We start from the raw sequence: 19,100 nt of genomic DNA, 5'->3' as shown, positions 1-19,100 counted from the left end.
CCCCCCCCCCCCCCCCCCCCCCCCCCCGCTGTGTAAAAGATAAAAGAGTGCAAGGCAGCCTTGCTACCCCAAGGCACCATTTACTTGGAGGGAGGTCCTTGGCTGCCCCTTTACAGATGTTTTGCCCCACCGAAGCAAAGCCAGTCTGCCAGGGTTGAGCCCTACAATCTAGCGATGTGGCTAATTGAAACCACTTGATTTTGAATGCTAAATATTTGTTTGCATACAAGCTGGAGTCCACGCCTTTTTTGGAGAAGCTACGGGGCAACTGATGATTACATGCAAGAATACAGACATCTAATTGTGTCATTTTCATTTGTAAATTGGCACTTTGTCCAGAATCCATGTGAGGTGCCGAGGTCTGCTCTGTTTCCCAGGCAGCTCCTTGGACCCTCATCAGGAATTTTCCTGGGCCCTTGCTAAGCCAGCTGCTGTATTTCAGAGATGAGTTGCAAGTGATTTCTAAATAGCGGTTGCAAAGCTTCCTGGGATGAATAGATGTGATAAAAATGCTTGATTTCAGCTCTGCTCTTGAGCTGCTGACAGATACAGCACAGCATTAAGTCAGCAGCCAAGCCCAGCCTGGGCAGCAATTGCTGCTCTGTTCGTATTTCATTGAACTTGGCACAAAGTTGATACTGAGGGAAATAACTTGGTGGGACTTCTTAGGTGCTGAAATATATATTCCTATCTCAAAAACTTCTGGAGTTTCCCAGTGAACTACTGAAGCTTTAAATCCAATGAGGAATTTGATACCTTTAGATACACTTGCACAAGGTTGCCTAATTGTGTAAAAAAAAAAAAAAGTATTCCATTTTGTACTCACTTTTCCTTAAACATGCTGAGTGCTTTACTGAATGGTGACCCACATCACCCTTTCTACACCCAAGCAGATTCCCTTACTTGGAACAACATCCCAGGCCCAGCATTTTGCTGTCGACATATTGCAGATACATGGTGCCGAAGCACAGTTTTCCTTGGTTCAGCCTGCTTTCAGGTGATGTCTGTTCCTTATTATATAAATACCTAGCACTTTTGCACGGGGAGACCACATCTTGCATCAGGCCTGTATCTCCTACCTCAATAGATATTTAACAACAGTAAAAACATACCAGGCCTTTTACTTTACCCTTTCTTTTTAACATAGGTTTTTACCTGGACAGAATAAGTAGAAAGTATTTCTTTCCACAGTAATAGGACTTGACTGAGAAGGTAAAGGGAGAATGGAAGGAGAATTTTTGTAAAAGCATTGAAATCCTACACAAGGGAGAAACTTCTATTCCAGGAAGAAATAATTGCACACAACTACACGTATCTATAAGTGAGAGACTTTATTTGAACCAATTTTTCAAATACAGACATCTGTATTATTCTCACTTCTCGGGAATGTTTTCTGCTCATTTTTGAAGCTTGCAACCTTAGGACAATATTCAGGACATATGTGTACATTAGATCTCTGCAGATGGACACATTCATAATGCACAAGTACAATGAGTGAGAGACTCTTTCCAGATCCTCACACAAGAGCATCGGAAATGGGCCGCTCTAATCGTCAAGTTCTGCTCTTATTAGCTTCCAGACACGTCACAGTTCTTGATACTCTCTAGGCTGTAGCCACCTTCTTCAGGCCCCGATTTACTACTGTGTTACTTCAGCTGTATGCCAGTGTAACTCCTCAAAATAGGGCTTAGGTGATGCACAGGGATGTGTTTCGTTCATTGGGAACAGGCATGAGCAGAAAAAACAAGCTATTGGATGAATGGTTCACCTAGGATTTTCTTTTGTGAGAGTAGTCTAGGTCTCAGGCAGGGATTTTTTTTTTTTTGGAAGTGACCAGTGGTTCTGGGTGTGTAATACATGAATCCTGATGTTCAGAGAATACAGGGGACCTGTGGATTGGGCCCCAGTGAGGTGTCTCTCAAGTTGGGCACTCCAGATGTGAGCCACTGGGGTCACTAGCCTGTTCTGCAAATCTCGACCTTCACCTCTTCTTCCAAGTATTGCTCAACAGAGGAATGTAGTAATAAAGCATTGTAGGTAAGAATGCAGGCTCGCACATGACCTGAGATCAACACCCTGAAAAATGGATAGAGGGTAGCGCTTTCAGGACCACCTAAATGACTCATGATCTTCAGTTCCATTTTGGAAAATGACTGGAGAATTTTAGGCCTGAGACCCCAAATTCGCTGCAGAGAGGAGTTTGGACATCCTTCAACATCTGGGCCTTAGGAGCTTACGTCTCTTTGAAAGCCAGTGAAATGCGTGCTCTCAAGCGCCCACGTCACTTAGGTTATTCTGAAAACTGTACCCTATATACATATGGGTAGATAAGGGGCAGACTTTCACAGGCACAAGTGGCAGTTAGACATGTAACTCCCATTGATTTTTTTTCCCCCTCGGGGACCTGGAAAATCCCCCCCCGAGGAGTTGAATCCTCCTCTCGCATTATTTTCACACCAGATTAACACCACTGGTTCCAGTGGAGCGACTCCTGAGTTACCCCGGTGTGAGCGAGAGGAGAACCAGTCCTGAGGTGCTCTAAATATCCAGTGAAAGTGCTAATGTGACAATGCGGAAAAGCAGGGAATCTGAGCACAGGCCTGGAAGAGGACCCCCCGCCACCCCCCCCTTGCACTGCTGAGCTGCAGGTCACCACCGAACGGACTTCTTAGCCAAGAGGGGCCACAAAAACATTGATTCAGACCCTTCCCTCCATCTCTGCAAACCACAGCCGCTCTGTTGCCTTCCTAAGACACCTATGACAAACACCAAACCTTCAGTACAAAAAGCCTCACGTTCTAGTTTGCCATTCGGAGACCGCAGAAAAAAAAGAAATAACTCCCGGGGGAGAGTTTGGTAGGAACTCCCTCTTTCTTTCTTTCTTCTTTCCTTTCTTTCTAAACCCCTCTCATCCAGTCATGGCCACTTCTTTCATTTAGAGTAACACGTTCCCCAAGCAATGGTGTTTACGTTGTCACCGTAGGTGAGTTCCTTCTAGCTAAGGCCTCTCACGGGGCTGCATTAGGGTTTAGGGTTGGAAAACACTGGGTCTGAAGGGATCTCAGCAGGATGCCCTTCCCCTCCCTTTGGAATGTGGCTCACGGTGGAGCTTCTTGGCTGATGCAACTATTGCAAGGGTTGTGGGGTTTTGTATGCCATCAACGCAGACAGTCTGTGGATGCCACAAGCATTGCAAAGCAGACCAAATTCATGCGAATGATCTACTGCATTGACCGGGGGTGTTAGGTTGGCATTTTTTTACACTTTTCCAAGGCTTAGTCTAGATGAGGTGAAATGTCAAGAGCTGGCCTACAGCTGGTAGGAGCATTCAGTATTGATGTGGATCACTAGCATATCTTACTACAGAGGCATGGAAAAGGCCCCTCTTGGACTCTGAATTTCCACAGCTCTGTACGTAAGGTCAGGCACCATATTCCCAGTGTGAGTCATTCTGACATGCCCTTTCCTCTCCATCCATAAAGTAACAACCACAGACACCTCCAGGCAAAGCTATATCCTCTTCAGGGAGAGAGGATTAGATATATTCTCCCTGGGGAATTCGTGTTGGTTGTTGCATCAGGAGTAGCAGAAAAGCTCCAACTACTCCGCTGGATACTCTTTGCTCCACTCTTTACTTCTGGGACCTCCTGCCTCTTGTGCTGCTTAGCTCACTTGATATCCTGCTAGAAAAATCATTCCTCAAATACCCCTGTTCTCCTTCCAGTTTCCATCCCATGCCGCATCCTTTATACTGTTTCCTTTTAGCCTTTTAAAATCTAGCTGAAGAGGCAACTCAAGGAAATCCAAATGCTTTTCTCTGCTCTCTTCCTGTACCCTGAAGACAGCCCAGCTTCCTATACAAATCTTGTGTATTACACATTAAACCACTGCCTGCTCAAGGCAGGATTTGTCTGTGTGCTCTCTCTCACGCTCTCTTTGCCCTGACTCTCCGGCAGGATCAGGACACGGTACAATAGGAAAGATAGGGGGGTGCTTGGTTACAGCTAGTCATTTTAAACTGGAACCAAGGGAGAGGAATTAGTATTTAAATTATTTAGGTTTGCAGTTGGTAACCACATATCCCGTTCTCTTTGCGGGGGAAAAAACCAAAACACAAAACCCAACCCTTTGTTCTCTAAGCAACATGGCAAAGTATGTTCTTACGAATGGTGACAAAACACGCGCGATGCCCCAACCATCAGCCAAGGGGGAGGCAACATGCGAAATACAAAGATAAAACATCCCTGGGGAGAGAAAAGTGTTTGGGTTTTGAGGAGGGAGGAAGGCCTATGTCCAGGAAGACATGAGAGGCAGTTTTCCGTATAAAGTTAAAAATAGTAATAGTAAAGTGGAGGCAAGATGAAAAGTTTGGGGTCTGAAGTCAGAAGAGCAGGGAGACCACGCGGTCTTTGCAGAAACAGGCAAGACGGTCCTTCAGAAAACTCTTGTAAATGGTCATGACAGGAGATGAGGCTAAACAAAAACCGTGCTCTCTCCTTCCTGCCTCCTCCCAAACACCTCTCCCACAAATCCTGAGAGCTGAACCTCAGTTCTCTCGACTCGGTGCTAGAGACACGGGGCGTCTGCAACGTCCGAGCTGGGCTGGGCACCTCGTGTGCTACGAACAGCAAACATATACTCTACGCCTCTCCTGCCTACGCCTCGGCCCCCCCGTGTCCGTCAGAGCGCTCTCCCTCCCCAAACACCATCCACCCCCCCTGCCGCTTCCACGGCAGAAACGGGCAGGGTGGTGAGACCTGACATACGGTCCAAGCAATGCCTGATGTCCGCGCTACATTTGCTGAATTGAGGTCAGGCTGGAAGGTGTCTCAGGGTTTACCACCCATCATGACATGGGAATATTAGCATATATATCGTTTATGAAGTATGACACAATACCTATCTGTCAGTCAGCCCATCTTTCTACCTATTTAGTCTGTCTAATCTACTTTAGCTAGCTACGTTTCACTATCTCTATCAATCATCTATTGCTCCATATTATCTAATTTCTTCCCGTCTCTCTCTCACCTTTTTCACTCTAATCTTTCTTACTCTAGCTATACTCCCCTCTCTCTCCCTATCATCCATCTATCCACTCGAAAATCTTTCCCCCCCTCCTCTCTCTAATCCCTGTTTTTATAAATCTCTGTCCAATCTCTCTCCCACTCTCTCTTTCCCTCTCTTTTTTAAAATCCTCCCTCTCTCTCTCTCTTATTTCTACACAACGCCAGGAAGCACATGGAAATTAATCCTGATGCGTTTTTGATGGCACTTCCAGTGAGCGGTCTACGTTCAAACCAATCATCTCTGAGGAGACACTGTTCATCTTTTCTCCCTATTTCCAACAAAGAGATGGAGGAGAACAAAGGATTAGGGCAGGGAGGGCCAGCCAGCCCTCTGAAGGCCACGGGGCTGCCACTCCAAGCATCAGCCACCAAGGGACGTTGGGGCTGTCAGCAGACCCGTCTTTTTGGTGTTACTGCTGTGAGGTCAATTTAATTGTGGCCCTGCAGCATCATATGGCAATCCTGCAGGGTTCGCTGGCTGTCATGGCCAACGTGGCCAGGAAACCACGCACAAGCTGGTGGGAAAGCACATGATAATAATCAGGGCAGTGAAAGAGCAATAACTGGGCTTTTATGGAAGCCCGGTTATTACTGAATGTATTTTAGCAGTTCGCTCTTGCAGCTCATAAACAGAGCAGCAGACCCCGAGGGCTGTTCAGGCTCCTCCGCCGGGACAGGCTGGGTCTAGCGGGCGCGCGGTTGGGACGCGCGCGGGAACATCCCGCACCCCGTGGAAAGCGGTGGTGGAGATCGGTGCTCTGCCCACGGCGCCCAGCCTTGCGCCACGCTTTTAGCTGGCTGCAGGGGAAGGCCATGAATAACAGCTAAAAGCCTTGGCCCTCGTTAGAGCTGGGTGAACCATCCCAGGTTTTGCCAGGGAGCAGGAGTGAGGTATTTCTCAGTGTCGTCGACTGGCTCTTACACCACCAGACCTTGTCCTGCTCACGTGCCTATTTATTCAATGCACTGGCCCAATTTACTTTGCCAATCAGAACGTTTTTGGAGGGCCACGCTAAGCTACTCAACGACTTCTCCAACTCTAGCCCGATGGGGTGAGCATCACCTCGCTGCCGGGGGGAGCTCAGGCCCCGGGACCCTGTCCCATCATGGCCCTTGGTAAACCCCTCAACAGGGGTCGGACCTTCAGCATGGACCAAAGCTGGTCCTTCTGCTGGCTCATCCCTCCAAGGTCACCATACTTCTCCAAATCAGGGCCTAGAGGTATCCTAGAGGGCTGCTTATTTTGCCCTTTCCTAAAACTGATTTGGCTGCATTCATTACTTATGTTATTCGGTGCTAACACCTCACTGAAAAATCCAAGCCTGCTTCCCTTAAAAATCCCCTCAGCAGTGCCAGGGAGAGCGGTCGGTCACTGACCAGTGGCCGAGGAGCACAGCGGGGCCACGAAAGAAGCGGCCCACCAAAGACCGCAGGCCAGCAGGATGTACGGCAGCATAGAAATGCGACACGGTGGTATTAATGATCATTATTCTCATTTATTATAATTATTGTTCAGTTTGAAAAAGGAGCCTGGAGCCAAGCGTTACGCTAATTGGCACATTTTTTTGTTGATGTTTTAGTTCTGAAAACAAACTGGGGTTTAGTATTATTTTTCATTCATTTGTTTGTTTGGTTTGGTCTTTTTTTTTTTTTTTCTTTCGTTCATTCCATCACATTGAAAAAGGAAGAAAAGGAATTTCTTTTTTCCTCTTTTGTTTTAACTCACTCGGTAAGTCTGGACTCCTCGGATGAACGTAACATTGCACACACACACACTTGGAGGAGAGAGAGAGGGGGGGGAGAGAGAGAGAGCGCGCTCGCGGTGGGCAGACAGACACACGCACGCGCCAGGTCAAAGAACTCTGATACAGTGCAAGAATTTTCCCAAAATGATTGGATCATCATTACCAAAAAACTCGCCATAACAACACCAAGAAACAAAGAAATGTTTAAGCCACACTGTTTGACTGGGATTTTTCCTGCTTTTTTTTTTTTTTCTTTAAATGTTTGCCACACAGAGAGAAAAAGGGTTTAATTGGGAATGGGAGAGGGACGGACAGGCTCACAGATGTGAGCAGGAAGGGGGGAGATCGAGATTGGGGTAGGAAGGAAGGATAGAGGATAGGGGGAGGGAGGGAGGGGCAATGGGGAGTCATTTCTTAATGTTCAGGCATTTTCTTGGTCCGCCTTGCTCTCTTCTTCTTTCACCTCTTCCTGCTGGGCACTTTCAGTAGGTTTGGTTTCTTCTACAGCATCTAGTGGGGAAAGAGATGGTCCAGAGTTAGTCAGCCATGAGCAACAGCATCCTGCATGTGCACACAGCCATCGCATGATGGACTGCGTGGCTTTGGGCTTCTCTCTCCCCAAAGTGACCCAGCTCTCAAAGTCCCTGGCATTTCTGCAGCATGGAAAGAACGTGTCAGGGTTCAGCCCAGCAGGCAAGCGTGTAGCTCTCACAAAACGCCTCCAGCCCCACCAGAAAGCACGTGCAACTGGAAGGAGCTGCCTGGCTTGCTGCTGCTGTCACGGGCAACCACCATTCATTTCATCAGGTGCGCTGATCAAGCTCTTGGCTTATCAGCTAGATCACGCACCCTTTTACCGAACGCCCTGACTGTGCCAACCACTGTTGCATGTTGCCCCCTAATTCCGCTATGCATCCTCCCAGCCAAGGCTTAAAGAGCTCACAAAGAGAAAACCCTACACGCACTTGAAGCTTGCAAGACCCAGAGGGAAACATTTTATAACCTGGAACTCAGACTTCTCTTACGCTAAACTGAGATCTAGAGAAATGTCTCCAGCCTTCAAGAACGGGAGCCTTTATCCGGGAGGTTGTCACGTCTCTCTGGTTTTCTGGGCTCTCCTTTCGAAGGCAGAGCTGCCCCGGGGGGAAGCAATGAGTGTAACGGGAGGCTAGGTCTGAATGTCCATCAGACACTTTGTTCTGGCACACTGTTCACGTGAGAAGTTAAAATGAATGCTAGGAGCAATCCCACAACGATGAACTAGACAGGGGATCAGAACCGAGGGGAAGGCAGAGGCAGCCGAGAGAGACAAGGCAAACAAAAGGAGCACCTCTCAGGCTGGAGCCATCTTATTGCTGGGGTCATCCAGCCCCAGACACCATGCTCCTTCATTGCAGCAGGACAGATTTAACTGTCTCTGAGTTCCTGCTGACCATCTCTCATCATCTTTACATCAGGGTACGCTACCATGTTCCCGGGCCTCCTTCAGAAACCCCGCTAAGGTCTATGCACCGTGTGGATTGCTTTTTACAGGAGAAGGTGATGGTTCGCCCAGGGCTGTAAGGTAGAATAATGCACAAGGGTCTTAGTGCACTGTAGTGGCTGGTCTGCTCCATCACCAAATCTGCCCGTTCCTCACTGACTCCCACACATACATACACACAGACCATGGAGAGGCCAAGCAAGTGGCATCAGCCCAGACTTGGGATAAAAAACAGGGAAAAGAAGGGCTGGGTGCTGTGGGACAGACCACAAGATTGGTATGTCACATACCTCAATGCTGGCACTCGACATACCTCCGTAGCATCACTGTATCTCCGGTGGTCATTCAGAGAGGACTGTGGGGTCCCTGGACAGTTCCTGGCTTCTCTGATGGGCTATCACATTACATTATACCAGCAAATAAAATGGGCCAGGGACTGCTCTCTGGCCCCGAGGCCAGCTGGCACCACACAGCTCACGTCCATACGGCTAAACACTCTTACTCTCCAGAACAGGGTGGCTGTGTTTGGGAGCTGTCAGGGGCAAAGCTAGTTGGCCTATTCAAAAATCACACCATGGCCCATGCTGTCAGCTTAACAACATGGATGTTCACATGCCAATGTTTAGTTTGCAAGGATTAGCATCCTCACACTCATGTTTAGCATTAGTGAGAATGCTAATTGGGATGTGAAACTTTCCTTACTGACACGGTTTATGCATTTTGGCCTGGTCCATTCAATGCCATCAGATGGCAGACTTGTATTTGCTTCCAACACTGGCAGTAGGTGCTGCATTCCTGCTTCCCTCTCCCCCTCGGCTCTTTAGCCTAGCTTTTAAATATGTTCCTAGGCACCACTTCCATAAAGATCACCTTTAAGATGTGTGTAACTTCCTAACGTGAATCATCTTCATTAAAGGCTCTGCTTCTGGACCTTCAAATACTTTTTGTCTTAGTAAGTCCTGACTGCTGATTTTCCAAAAGGACAAAGTCTGTGGAAACATCCCCATGGCCTGAGCCCCTGCACCTGCAAACTCACTGTCAGCAAAAACATCTGTGGACTTTCTTTCCCTTGACACTGAACAGCTAAACAGAATGCTACTCAAGGACTCCTTCTATATATGGTACAGCTACAACCATGAACCAAAGACAAAATGGGCTACTGATTAAAATAGGATGCAAGTATCATTGGAAGGCGAAGCAGGCCAACTTGCCCTAGCTTTGTTAATTTTTCTGAATGACTTGATCACAGTCCACTGGGGAGGGAGGGGAGTCCTTTTAATCCTGCTCTTCTCCAAGGCATTCATAGCAGGAGACACATGGAATTATGGAGCCGAGAGTAGAATCCTAATGCACAAACATCTACCCCTAAATGGGAGCCAAAAGACTATCGTTAGCCAGCAGCAAAGCATGCTTTGCTATAAGGCTCTGATGGATCCTAGTAAGGCAGAATTTGTTTTTTTGCACGCATAAATGCAAGATGGATGGAAGAGCAACAAAGGATAGGTAATGCGGATTCAGACAAGCCCGGACACTGTATTTCATTATGTTTAAAACTTTCTGTGTCTTCCTACTGAAAATATGCATAGATTGTAGCCAGCAGTCCCCACAGCCTCCTCAGGACAGCACGACAGAAGGGCCCATAATGCAGCAGGCGCAGTGATAGACACTGGGAGGTCCTGCATACCTGCTGTGATACCGAGTGCCTTGGCCAAGACATACAAACTGCTAAGTTGCACAGATGCCCACATTAAATCAGCAGCTAAAAGTGGGGTCCAGCTCCAACAGTGGTAGGCTCTTGACAATGAACTTCAGCAAGAAGTAATATCACAAAGGATAAAAAACTCAGCACAAAAAATAAAGTTCAAGCTGTGGCACTGCTAAACAACAGCAGTGAAAAGAAGAGGCTTCTCAGTGCAATGGGAGCAATGCAGCACAACCCTACTGACATCAGGGCCAGCTAATAGCAGTTTCTGATTCACGAGGAGAGATGAGACGGTTTATCTGACTCACCCTTCACTGGTTTGTTTGATGCAGGCTATTTCTGCAGTATGTTCTCTGGGGTTCTCTCCAGCCTAGTTTTCAATGTCCCAGCAAAGGAGGGCAAGGTATCCCTGGGGAGATCAGTAAATGGCTATCCTGGGGATTCCACACATCAGAGAGGATATTTCTTACATTGCTTTTTACCCACTTCCTTGAACTCTGGGCTGTCACACCTGTTGGTTTGTAGTGGACAGATACAGTTATACAGACAGAACTGCAGAGCCTTGGCATTTTACACTCACTTTGCACTTTGTTGGAATAGGTGTAAAAGGTGACAAAAAAGCAGGTGAGAATTCAGGGCATTTAAGCAAAATGTTCAGTCCCCTGCTCAAGGAACAAAAGCGTTTCATCCTGGGTGGCCAAATTTCCATCTGTCTAAAGCTGCCTCCCTTCTGAACATGCCAGCACTGTGAGATCTCCTCCTTCACGATCAGAGTCCCCTGTGTCCTCTTGCAAGGGAGAGAACAAGCAGGTGGCAGTGATTTATTCCAGATGGACCTGGACTGGGGCAGCACCAAGATCATGAAATGGGAAAGTTGAAGTGGGAGTGGATGGACATCTCGCCTAACTCCAGACATCTACACAAAGACATCTACAGCTGATCTTCTCGCCCTCTGCTCCCTTTCTTATTAGTGGAAATAAACATGACATTCTAGGAGTCTATTAACCTAACCTATTCAGATGCCTGCTTTAGGACAAGAGAAGTCTCAGCCTGGGAACACCTACATCTTTAGCAAGCCAAATGGAGACATACACATTTGTATAGAGCATTCCAGCTACAGAGCAAAAAAGAAGGGCCCAAACTCACAAAATGAGAACACAACATGTGCATGTGTGGAGGAAACAGACCAGGAGAGGAGGCTGAGCTGTAATACGAAGCAAAAGAAGCCTGAGGAGGGGCCAAAAAAAAAATAAAAATCTGTCCTCAAAGATAAAGCAGGAATGGCTAGGTCAAAAAGCTAAAAAGCCCACTGCAAAACAAGACCAACAACAAAAACCACCTAGTTTGTGCTTGCAATCATCACCCTCACAGTTGTTTTAATGCACATCAGTCATCACTTGCACTTTTCCTGGTTATTCCCATCCTGTGGTCCCCCCCAGACCCAGCTTTGAGATTTTAGTTTGTTTTGCAGCTTTGCCTTTTGTTTCAATCCTTTGAAATCTATGCTGCAGTCCAAATCATCCTATAGCATGGGATAATTTTGCCAAAGAGGCAGGCATCTGTGAGCTGAGCTGCCACCAACCTCACTTCAATCTAGCACCCTGCACGGGGCAGCCAAGTTGAGAAACCTTTTGGGCAGCCTCAGACAAACCTTAAGCTGTGACTGCAGAATTGCTTAAGCAATAGAGCTTCGTGGTGGGTGAGGCTGAAGTGCATTTGCTTCCCAGCTGAAGGACCTGCACCAGAGACGTGCTTCATACCTACAGCTCCAACTGGTACCCGCTGGGGAACTGCCTTGCCCATGGCAGAGGAATGGTATGGAAGTGAACTACAGACCCTTGCTGAAATAGGGTCTTACAGAGCTCCTGCCCCTCAGCACTCCGTTTAGTTCCTGGAAAGGGTGAGAGTCATGTCTGTGAGCCCTGCTGCGGAGCAAACGCCTCGAACATATGCAGCTCTGGTTGCTGTAAAGCTGAAGCAGGCACGCAAGCAGCAGTTTTGCTGGATGGTGGTACTTCCAGCTGCCTTTGCCTACACTGTGCTCTAATGGCTAAGCGTGCAGGCTCCCCTCCAAGTCTCTCCACTGCCCTACATTAGTGAAATTAGGTTGAGTGGATTTCCGGGTAAAACACTGTCTCTTGGGACCTGCCCAGCTCCCATCTGACTTGCCAAGATTAATTAAATCAGAGCAGACATCAGCTTATGACCATAGTAGCAGCAACCTCTCTGCTGATCATTTCTTTTGTGGCTGGTGGCTTGGGTTTTGTTTTCCTTTTTGTCCCTGTTCCACTGCAGATCTTTAAATTATCACAGCCGATGCCAAGAGAAGAGAAATTGCACAAACACTCTGGGATTCTACTACAGATGCAGGGATTTTGCTTTTGCTGCTTTCCCACTGTTTGCATTATTATTGCTGATATTGATTGTGCAGCTAGAAATCTCCCATGCCTTCACGCTAAAGTATTGCCCAGATCTACTCAGCCGCTGCTCTTTCTGTAGCATTTGTCATGTTCACTCCTTTCTCCCTCTGTCCTCTGCCAACTACAGCTTGGTCAGAGATGGAACTGAAAACCTGTGCCTCATCTGGTCTCCTCTTTGCTCCAAAATATTAATCTGGGTTTTCCTGCCCTATTATAAGCAGACCTCGACTGCCCCAGAGATGACTCTGTTTAGAGACATTTTTTGGAGGCTAAGGAGCACTGGAAGGCCTCATTTAAAATCCCTGACCTGAGCCTCTCCTGATTTTAATGACATTTGGATCAGATTTGGATCCAGGCTTCACAGCTTGATTCATCTGTCCCGATCCATCTGTCCTTCTAGCCAGCCAGAAGCCGATTCCAGGCAGACGATGGTAGGTCTGAGACTGCTGAAACGAGACGCACTTCAGGTTCAGAGCTGTTGCTTATACAGTTCTCTTCCCGATCCAAGTTAGCCCATTGCAGTCAGTCAGCCCTACAATGCGTCATATGCAGCGCTAAAATCCTACGCCCTCCCCACTCGCTGCTTCTGAAAACTGGCAGACTTATGCTGCCCGGTAAAACACTGAGAAATGAAGGAATTGGGTATTTCAGGTGAGTGGCTGCATCTGGTCCAGGGGACTGACTTGCATGATTTCTCCCAAGCCCCTGGTGAATCCCTCACTCGCTAAAGACAAACCCAGGGTACCACCTCGTTACTGGGAGCCCTGGGGGTTCTGGTGGGCATCTGGCACCTGGGAGATCTGCATACCCTTGGCAAACCCTGCAACAAGGTGGTGGGGAGGACGTCCCCACTGCAAGCAGCAGGCAGGAGGGCCAGGGAAGTTGCCCAGTAACTACAGGAAAGAAGCAGGCAAAGCAGCCTGTTAAGGTTAAAACAAAAAGGCGAATACGGCCACAATACATGGTAGTTTGGGCCTCTTGTTCCTGGACCGCCTCATCTTTGTTTCAGCGCCACGTATGCCAATCTCAGTTGCTCTAGCAGAGATCAAAAAAAACAACTTCTGCCAGTCCCATGGCTGACAACTTTGGTCCAAGCTTGGACGGCTGCCTCTTTTTCTGATCCTGCTAAATCCTCAGAGGACAGCCAGCCCCAGTTCTGTCGCCCCAGCTGCCTTTGCGCTTTGTCAGGCTGAAGAGCCAGTAGCTTAGGGATTTCCTCTCCCTCTCCTCCTGCCCCGTGCCTTTCTTCTCCCAGCACCACCACGGAAATCCCACCCTGCATCGGCATCCGTGTGTGCAGCGGATGGCAAGGGAGGGAGCGGTGGCAGAGATGCTCGGGGTGCGCGGCGGTGGGGAGGGGGTGCTGAGGGGAGTCGGGCTCGCAGCTCCATTGCGAAGCATCTTTCACAGTGTCTAGACACCAGCTGCCGGGTTGCCATGGAAACTCCCCAACTTTGGCTGATGGGAGGGAGCAGTGAGGTCTCCAGAGAAATGGGAGTGGTGGAGGAAGAGGGTGGAGAGAGAAAAGGGAGGATGTTCCTTGTGAACCTGAGGTGTTAACCCTGTTACAGCTACAGTTGCAAATATTTTTGCTTCCTGGAGAATGGGAAAGAAGCGGCTCTCCTTCTTTCTTCCGCTGCCGTTTCCTTCCCACACTGATGGATGCAGCCAGGCCTGAAGGCTCAGACAAATGACCTGCCTACTGCTGGCTGGTCAGTTATTCCTGCCTCTTACCGGCACTTTTTGCCCAAATCTCCTGTGTACAGTAGCTATAACCAGGCAACTGCAATCCACCTAGGGTTGGAAGAAGCCTACCACAGTGGTTAGGTTTTCAGACAGTGAGATCTCCTTTAATAACGCCTCTCTCTTGGCCACTGTCGCTGCTACAAGCAAATGCAGCTCCAGGGAGGACAGGGTGCTCGCATCCATCACGGTGCTTCCGTGGGGATGCTTTGCTGCACCAGAAAGTGGTGGGCAAGTGGGAGGCTGCATAGTACAGCAGCTGAAGGGGAGGTAGAAGAGCCCTTTTGGATGAGGGTGCCTTGGAGGCAGATGTTTTTCACTGGTATTGAGTGGCCTCCTGCCAAACAGCATCAAAGGTGCTGACCTCGACAGACTCCTGCCAAGGCTCCGCGGTCTTTACGGCCAGGGAGCCTGAAGTGGAAAAATGGGAAGTGACTTGCGCAGGGTCTTTACAGCCATCAGCTGGGGTCAGAGCTGATCTGATTCCCAATCAGTTGCTCAGCTGCCCTGCTGGAGCAGAAAGGCTCCCTTCAGGAGAGGTTCCAACCTACCAGCCTCTCCATCTCCCCAAAAAGTGTGAGAGAAAAGTCAAAGATGCCTCTGCAGACATTCAGATGACAGTTCTTCATTATCTACTGCTTGACTTTCCAGCAAGGTAGTGTATTGGGTTTTTTAGATACAATATGCAGATTACACTGGATATATGAGATAAAACAGGCTATAATATCCAGATCATACATTTATGATGATCCCAGACCATTGTGAACTTCAAGAGCTGTCTCCATTGTGACCTTCCCAAATTGCTACAGGCGGCCAGCAATGCAAGTATTTATCTGGTCTTCATCACCCCAACAATGGCCTAACTCACAGTCATGGAGGTATGTAATCCTTGTGCCATCCCAGTGAAGAAAGCAAAGGCTTTTATCTGTATTTTAGAGTGAGCAAAGTATGACGAACTGGGCTGTGGTCACACAAAAGCCTGTGGTGTACCCCAAAGGCTGAATCACCTTGGCTCTTCATTCCACCATCTCAACCAGTCACTCTGCACACAGCAGCACTTTCATAGGTGTGATGCCTTAGTCCCATGATTTCTGAAGTTCCACAAAGTCCTAATTTCAGGCCAAAACTGGATATGCGGCCATCTCAGCAACACACCTCACCCCAAACCATCACAGGAAGGCAGGTAGAAGAAAGGCTTTCATTACCTCACCTGAGAAAAACCTAAGAAGAAATAACCCACAAGTTGTTCTTTACTTTTCTCCTCCTCTGCCCCTGTTATTTCACATGGGTCCTGCAGACCAGAAAGGCTACTCTTTTTAATTCCTTAAATACCTTGTGATTTGAACAGCTTGAATATAGAGGTTTTTTACTTGCTTCCAGCTGTGGAATCTAACAGTTGGCAGCTGCTCTTGGCATACATGCTGGAACACAGGATGTCCCCATCTCGTGCAACAGTAGTATTTTGTGTAACCCATCTTTTCCCCCTTGCTGGGTTAAGTTCTGGAGGATGGTTTAGAAACAGAGGGCATGTGAGGGGCCAGAAGAACAAAGTCTTGGTAAGACCTATCCATTCATTCTTTAGCCTCTCTAGGGTGGCTGCCGTGTGAGACCATAGGGGAGAAATCAGAGGAAAGATAAGAAGAAATGGAAACACCCTGAGTAGATCATGGCCAAATGAGCAAAATGCAGCCTTATTGAAGTGACTGATAGCGATTCCTGTGCAGCCAAGACATTTCTAGCAAAGTAATTAATTCAGGGACTGAAGCTTACAGCACTTTGGGGATGGAGGTCTGGGTTTGGAGAGGCCTGGCAGATGCACAGCAAGTGACAGAAGTTTGATAGACACATCAGATCCTCAGAGGTTTGCCCATCTTACAGCTCTGCTGATCAGCCTGGCAATTGTGGTAGGATCAGTAGGGGGATAAAAATGAACCGAAAACTGTGGCAGACTGCTGGCATTCACGCACTGCTGATCCTGAAATAAAGAGGGTTAAGGAGAGGAAGGAAACGTGCAGAGTGCTAGAGCCTTTGAGTTCTCCATCTACCACTCCCACCTCATCACACAGGACCAGCTGTGAGGCTCCTCTCCTCCCCTGCCCCGGCAAAGATGGCCAGGGAAAAGAGGCCAGAGGAGGAAATCTTCCCTAATTGCAGGAAAAAGGTCTAGAAATTCCTTCAGTGCATCCAGAATTAATGCACCACTCCTCCCCTCAGCTGTCAGTGGCAGGAAAACAAATTGCTGCAGCCCTTACTACAAACCATGCTCCCGCCTCCCTTCCCCCAGCCCAAAAGACGTGTGCCATTCATAAGCTGCCTGACTGCTGGTCTCCATTATTAAAGCCTAGAAGGCTGATAAATTGGGGATTCATGGAGCCTGCAAGCCTCCAACAACCAGATTGCCATGGAAACCAGAGGCAGCCTCCATCTCCAGCAGAAATGATATTGATCTAGCTGAAGGCAGGGAATTACAATCAAGGAGAGGATATAAAATGTCTCTTTTTCTTCCTTTTCCCATCTTCCCGTTTTGTGTTTAAATGAAGGAGAAATTTCATTTAGAGATCATTATTTCGTTTCTGTCCATCATCATACACCAAGGCTCTGCAAATTGGATGCTAAAATGAATTAAGTGCCTGTTGTCACGTGTTCCACAGCCATATTGTTCACAACCATCCCCAGCAGGTGCAACATCAACACCACCGTATTATTACTAATATTTCCCATACGCATAGCTGGTGTGCACACATGTAGGATCCCAATGTGTTTTGTGCAGAATGGACACTGAAACACAGCCGCTGCTCTCCAGGAGGCGGTTCAGGCTTAATGCTGTACCCACTGAAGCTCCTGGGGGCCTTTGCTTTTCGTTTCAACTTGAGGAGGTCGTCACATGCATTATGACAGCCCAGACATAGAAAGAGGCATTTTGAACTATAAGCACTTATGGGGAAATGCCCACTTTGAGACAATGCAGAGTGGCATTGCTGGTGCAGAGCAACCCTCCTTTTTGCCCAAAATCCCCTGTCTGGGACCACTTAATCGTAGCCCTCCAGGGATGGAAAGATCAGGACTCACGGCACCCATCCTGCAAAACTGGGTGGGCAGCTGGACGCTTTCCCTAGCTTACACTGCAAAGGCCAGATCCTCCTCGATCTGTCGCCTCATCCCTTGGGTGCCTGTGAGAAAGCTGAAGGGTTGGGAGGTGAAAAACCACAGCTTGACTTAAGGTGGGAGGTCGGACTGCATAGTCGCCTCTTCCACTCCAAGAAACCTCTGTGACCAGAGGTGCGGTGATGCTTGCCCAGTACGTGCTCAGCCCTAAGGGAAAGGAGGGTGTAGGGCAGCCCTGCGCCTGGTGCTGGCCATTTTCAGTGAGCTGGGCTGCACAGCAGGGAGGAAGGAGAGAGCTGCCTGGAAAACCTTTCACGAGCACTCTCGTTGACAGCAGCAGTCTTCCCTGCAAAGGTGGCAGCAGCTAGCACCAGTAATTCTGATTTTAATTAAAATCTGGGATTTTTTTTTTTTTTTTTTTTTGAACTCAACCTTCTGCTGTTTTGGGAGGGACTTTCCAGCCTCTGAACTTTCTGAGCACTGCGCCAAGCGAACTGGTGCAGCTGTCCCACAGTAGCCATCTCAGTTTAATTGGCTTTTCACAAGAACAGTTCAATCAGGCGGGTAATGAATTCGGCCTTGACATGAGGGCACCCAGTGAGGCACCTGCAAATGCTGGGGAGACCTTGTAGGGGCACAGCGAGGCAGCCCCATGCACCGCCAGCCGTGCCGTGGTGGCACGAGGCCAGGTTGCATCACCTAACACCCTGGAGCAGCAGGTATGTCTGGGTTGGCAATGGCAAAGTCAAAGCTCTTCAGTACTGTCCACTACAGTGGAAAAAAAATGACCCTTATGGGGTGCTAAGACAGACCTTTGCTAAGAGAGGCCTTTGCTGAGCTAGCCTACGATGACAAGGCTTCTCTCCCTCACCAAAGGACATTTCAGCACAGCTGTGGTTGTCCCCTTGCTGATGCTGCCAGCCCAAGCCGGCCCTGGCTCGGCTTTGGGGCCAAGCAATAGCTGCTTCTCCGCCATCGCATGAGTAGCCAAAATTTGCTATGAAGCCTAGCTCTGCACGGGTCCACGGAGGCTGTGAGTCACCACAGCTCCTACCTGCAGAATTTCTAAATTTTTGGCCAAGGTGGAACAGCCCATACTTTTGGCTTGGGCACCATCATTTTGACAATGGCTGTCACAGAAGAGGGCTTTATCTGAGGCATGAACACACCGGGCCAGAACTGCTCTCAAATTGCACTGAGGCATAGGAATTGGCATCCCACCATTCTGCGCTCATGTTGTCTCCCCTGGTCCTCTGCCTGATTTTATTTGCTGTAAAGGTCCTTGGCTCAGGTCTTGCCTGCTGGTCGCAGAGCGATGTTGTGAGATATCCGCGTGAATGAACACATCTCTCCTACTCTTCCTCTCCTGCTGGAGCTGTTCCACTTTCATAAATCATTAAATATTCATTGGGCCAGAGGAAAACATTGACTCTGTAGACCAGTGGTGAGGGCACTCATCTGGAATGGGGGAGAACAAACTCCACATCCTGGCTCCAGCAAATAATAAATAATTTATACAAAGTAGAACAGCTCCAGCAGGAGGGATCAGGGGAAATTTCATGCAGCAACCCAATGGCTTGCTTGCAAAGCTCACTGGATTTCAGCTTCCTAGGGTAAGGCATGGGCCCGTCTTGTCTTTCATCCCATTCAGGGAATACCTGACCCTCACATGCTAGCTACATTAAAAGCAGGCAAAGACTTCTCTTACTACTTTAATGTACAAATCCCATCATTCCTGGTACTGGTACACTATGTTTGGTTTTGACAAATTAAAGGGTCCTTCGGGGGGGGGGGGGGGGATTTTTTAGAAAAAACTCGCCCACCTCAACCCCACAA

At 48.3% G+C, this 19,100-nt stretch overlaps 1 protein-coding gene across 1 annotated transcript in view; it reads right to left on the bottom strand.

Moving 5' to 3' along the window:
- Nucleotides 1-6,542: 6,542 nt before the first annotated feature.
- GAP43 (growth associated protein 43) overlaps nt 6,543-19,100 on the bottom strand; it is a 148,222-nt gene continuing 135,664 nt past the window's right edge. The window contains exon 3 of the mRNA XM_010567679.1: nt 6,543-7,321. Within this exon, the coding sequence (XP_010565981.1) occupies nt 7,233-7,321 (89 nt within the window). The 3' untranslated portion in view covers nt 6,543-7,232. The remainder of the gene's footprint in view (nt 7,322-19,100) is intronic.

This window comes from Haliaeetus leucocephalus, unplaced genomic scaffold (assembly GCF_000737465.1).
Source record: "Haliaeetus leucocephalus isolate CR32 unplaced genomic scaffold, Haliaeetus_leucocephalus-4.0 Scaffold228, whole genome shotgun sequence".
In the NCBI taxonomy this organism is placed as follows: Eukaryota; Metazoa; Chordata; class Aves; order Accipitriformes; family Accipitridae; genus Haliaeetus; species Haliaeetus leucocephalus.
Note: the sequence above shows the minus strand (reverse complement) of the source record. Positions and strands in the feature narration are given on the sequence as shown.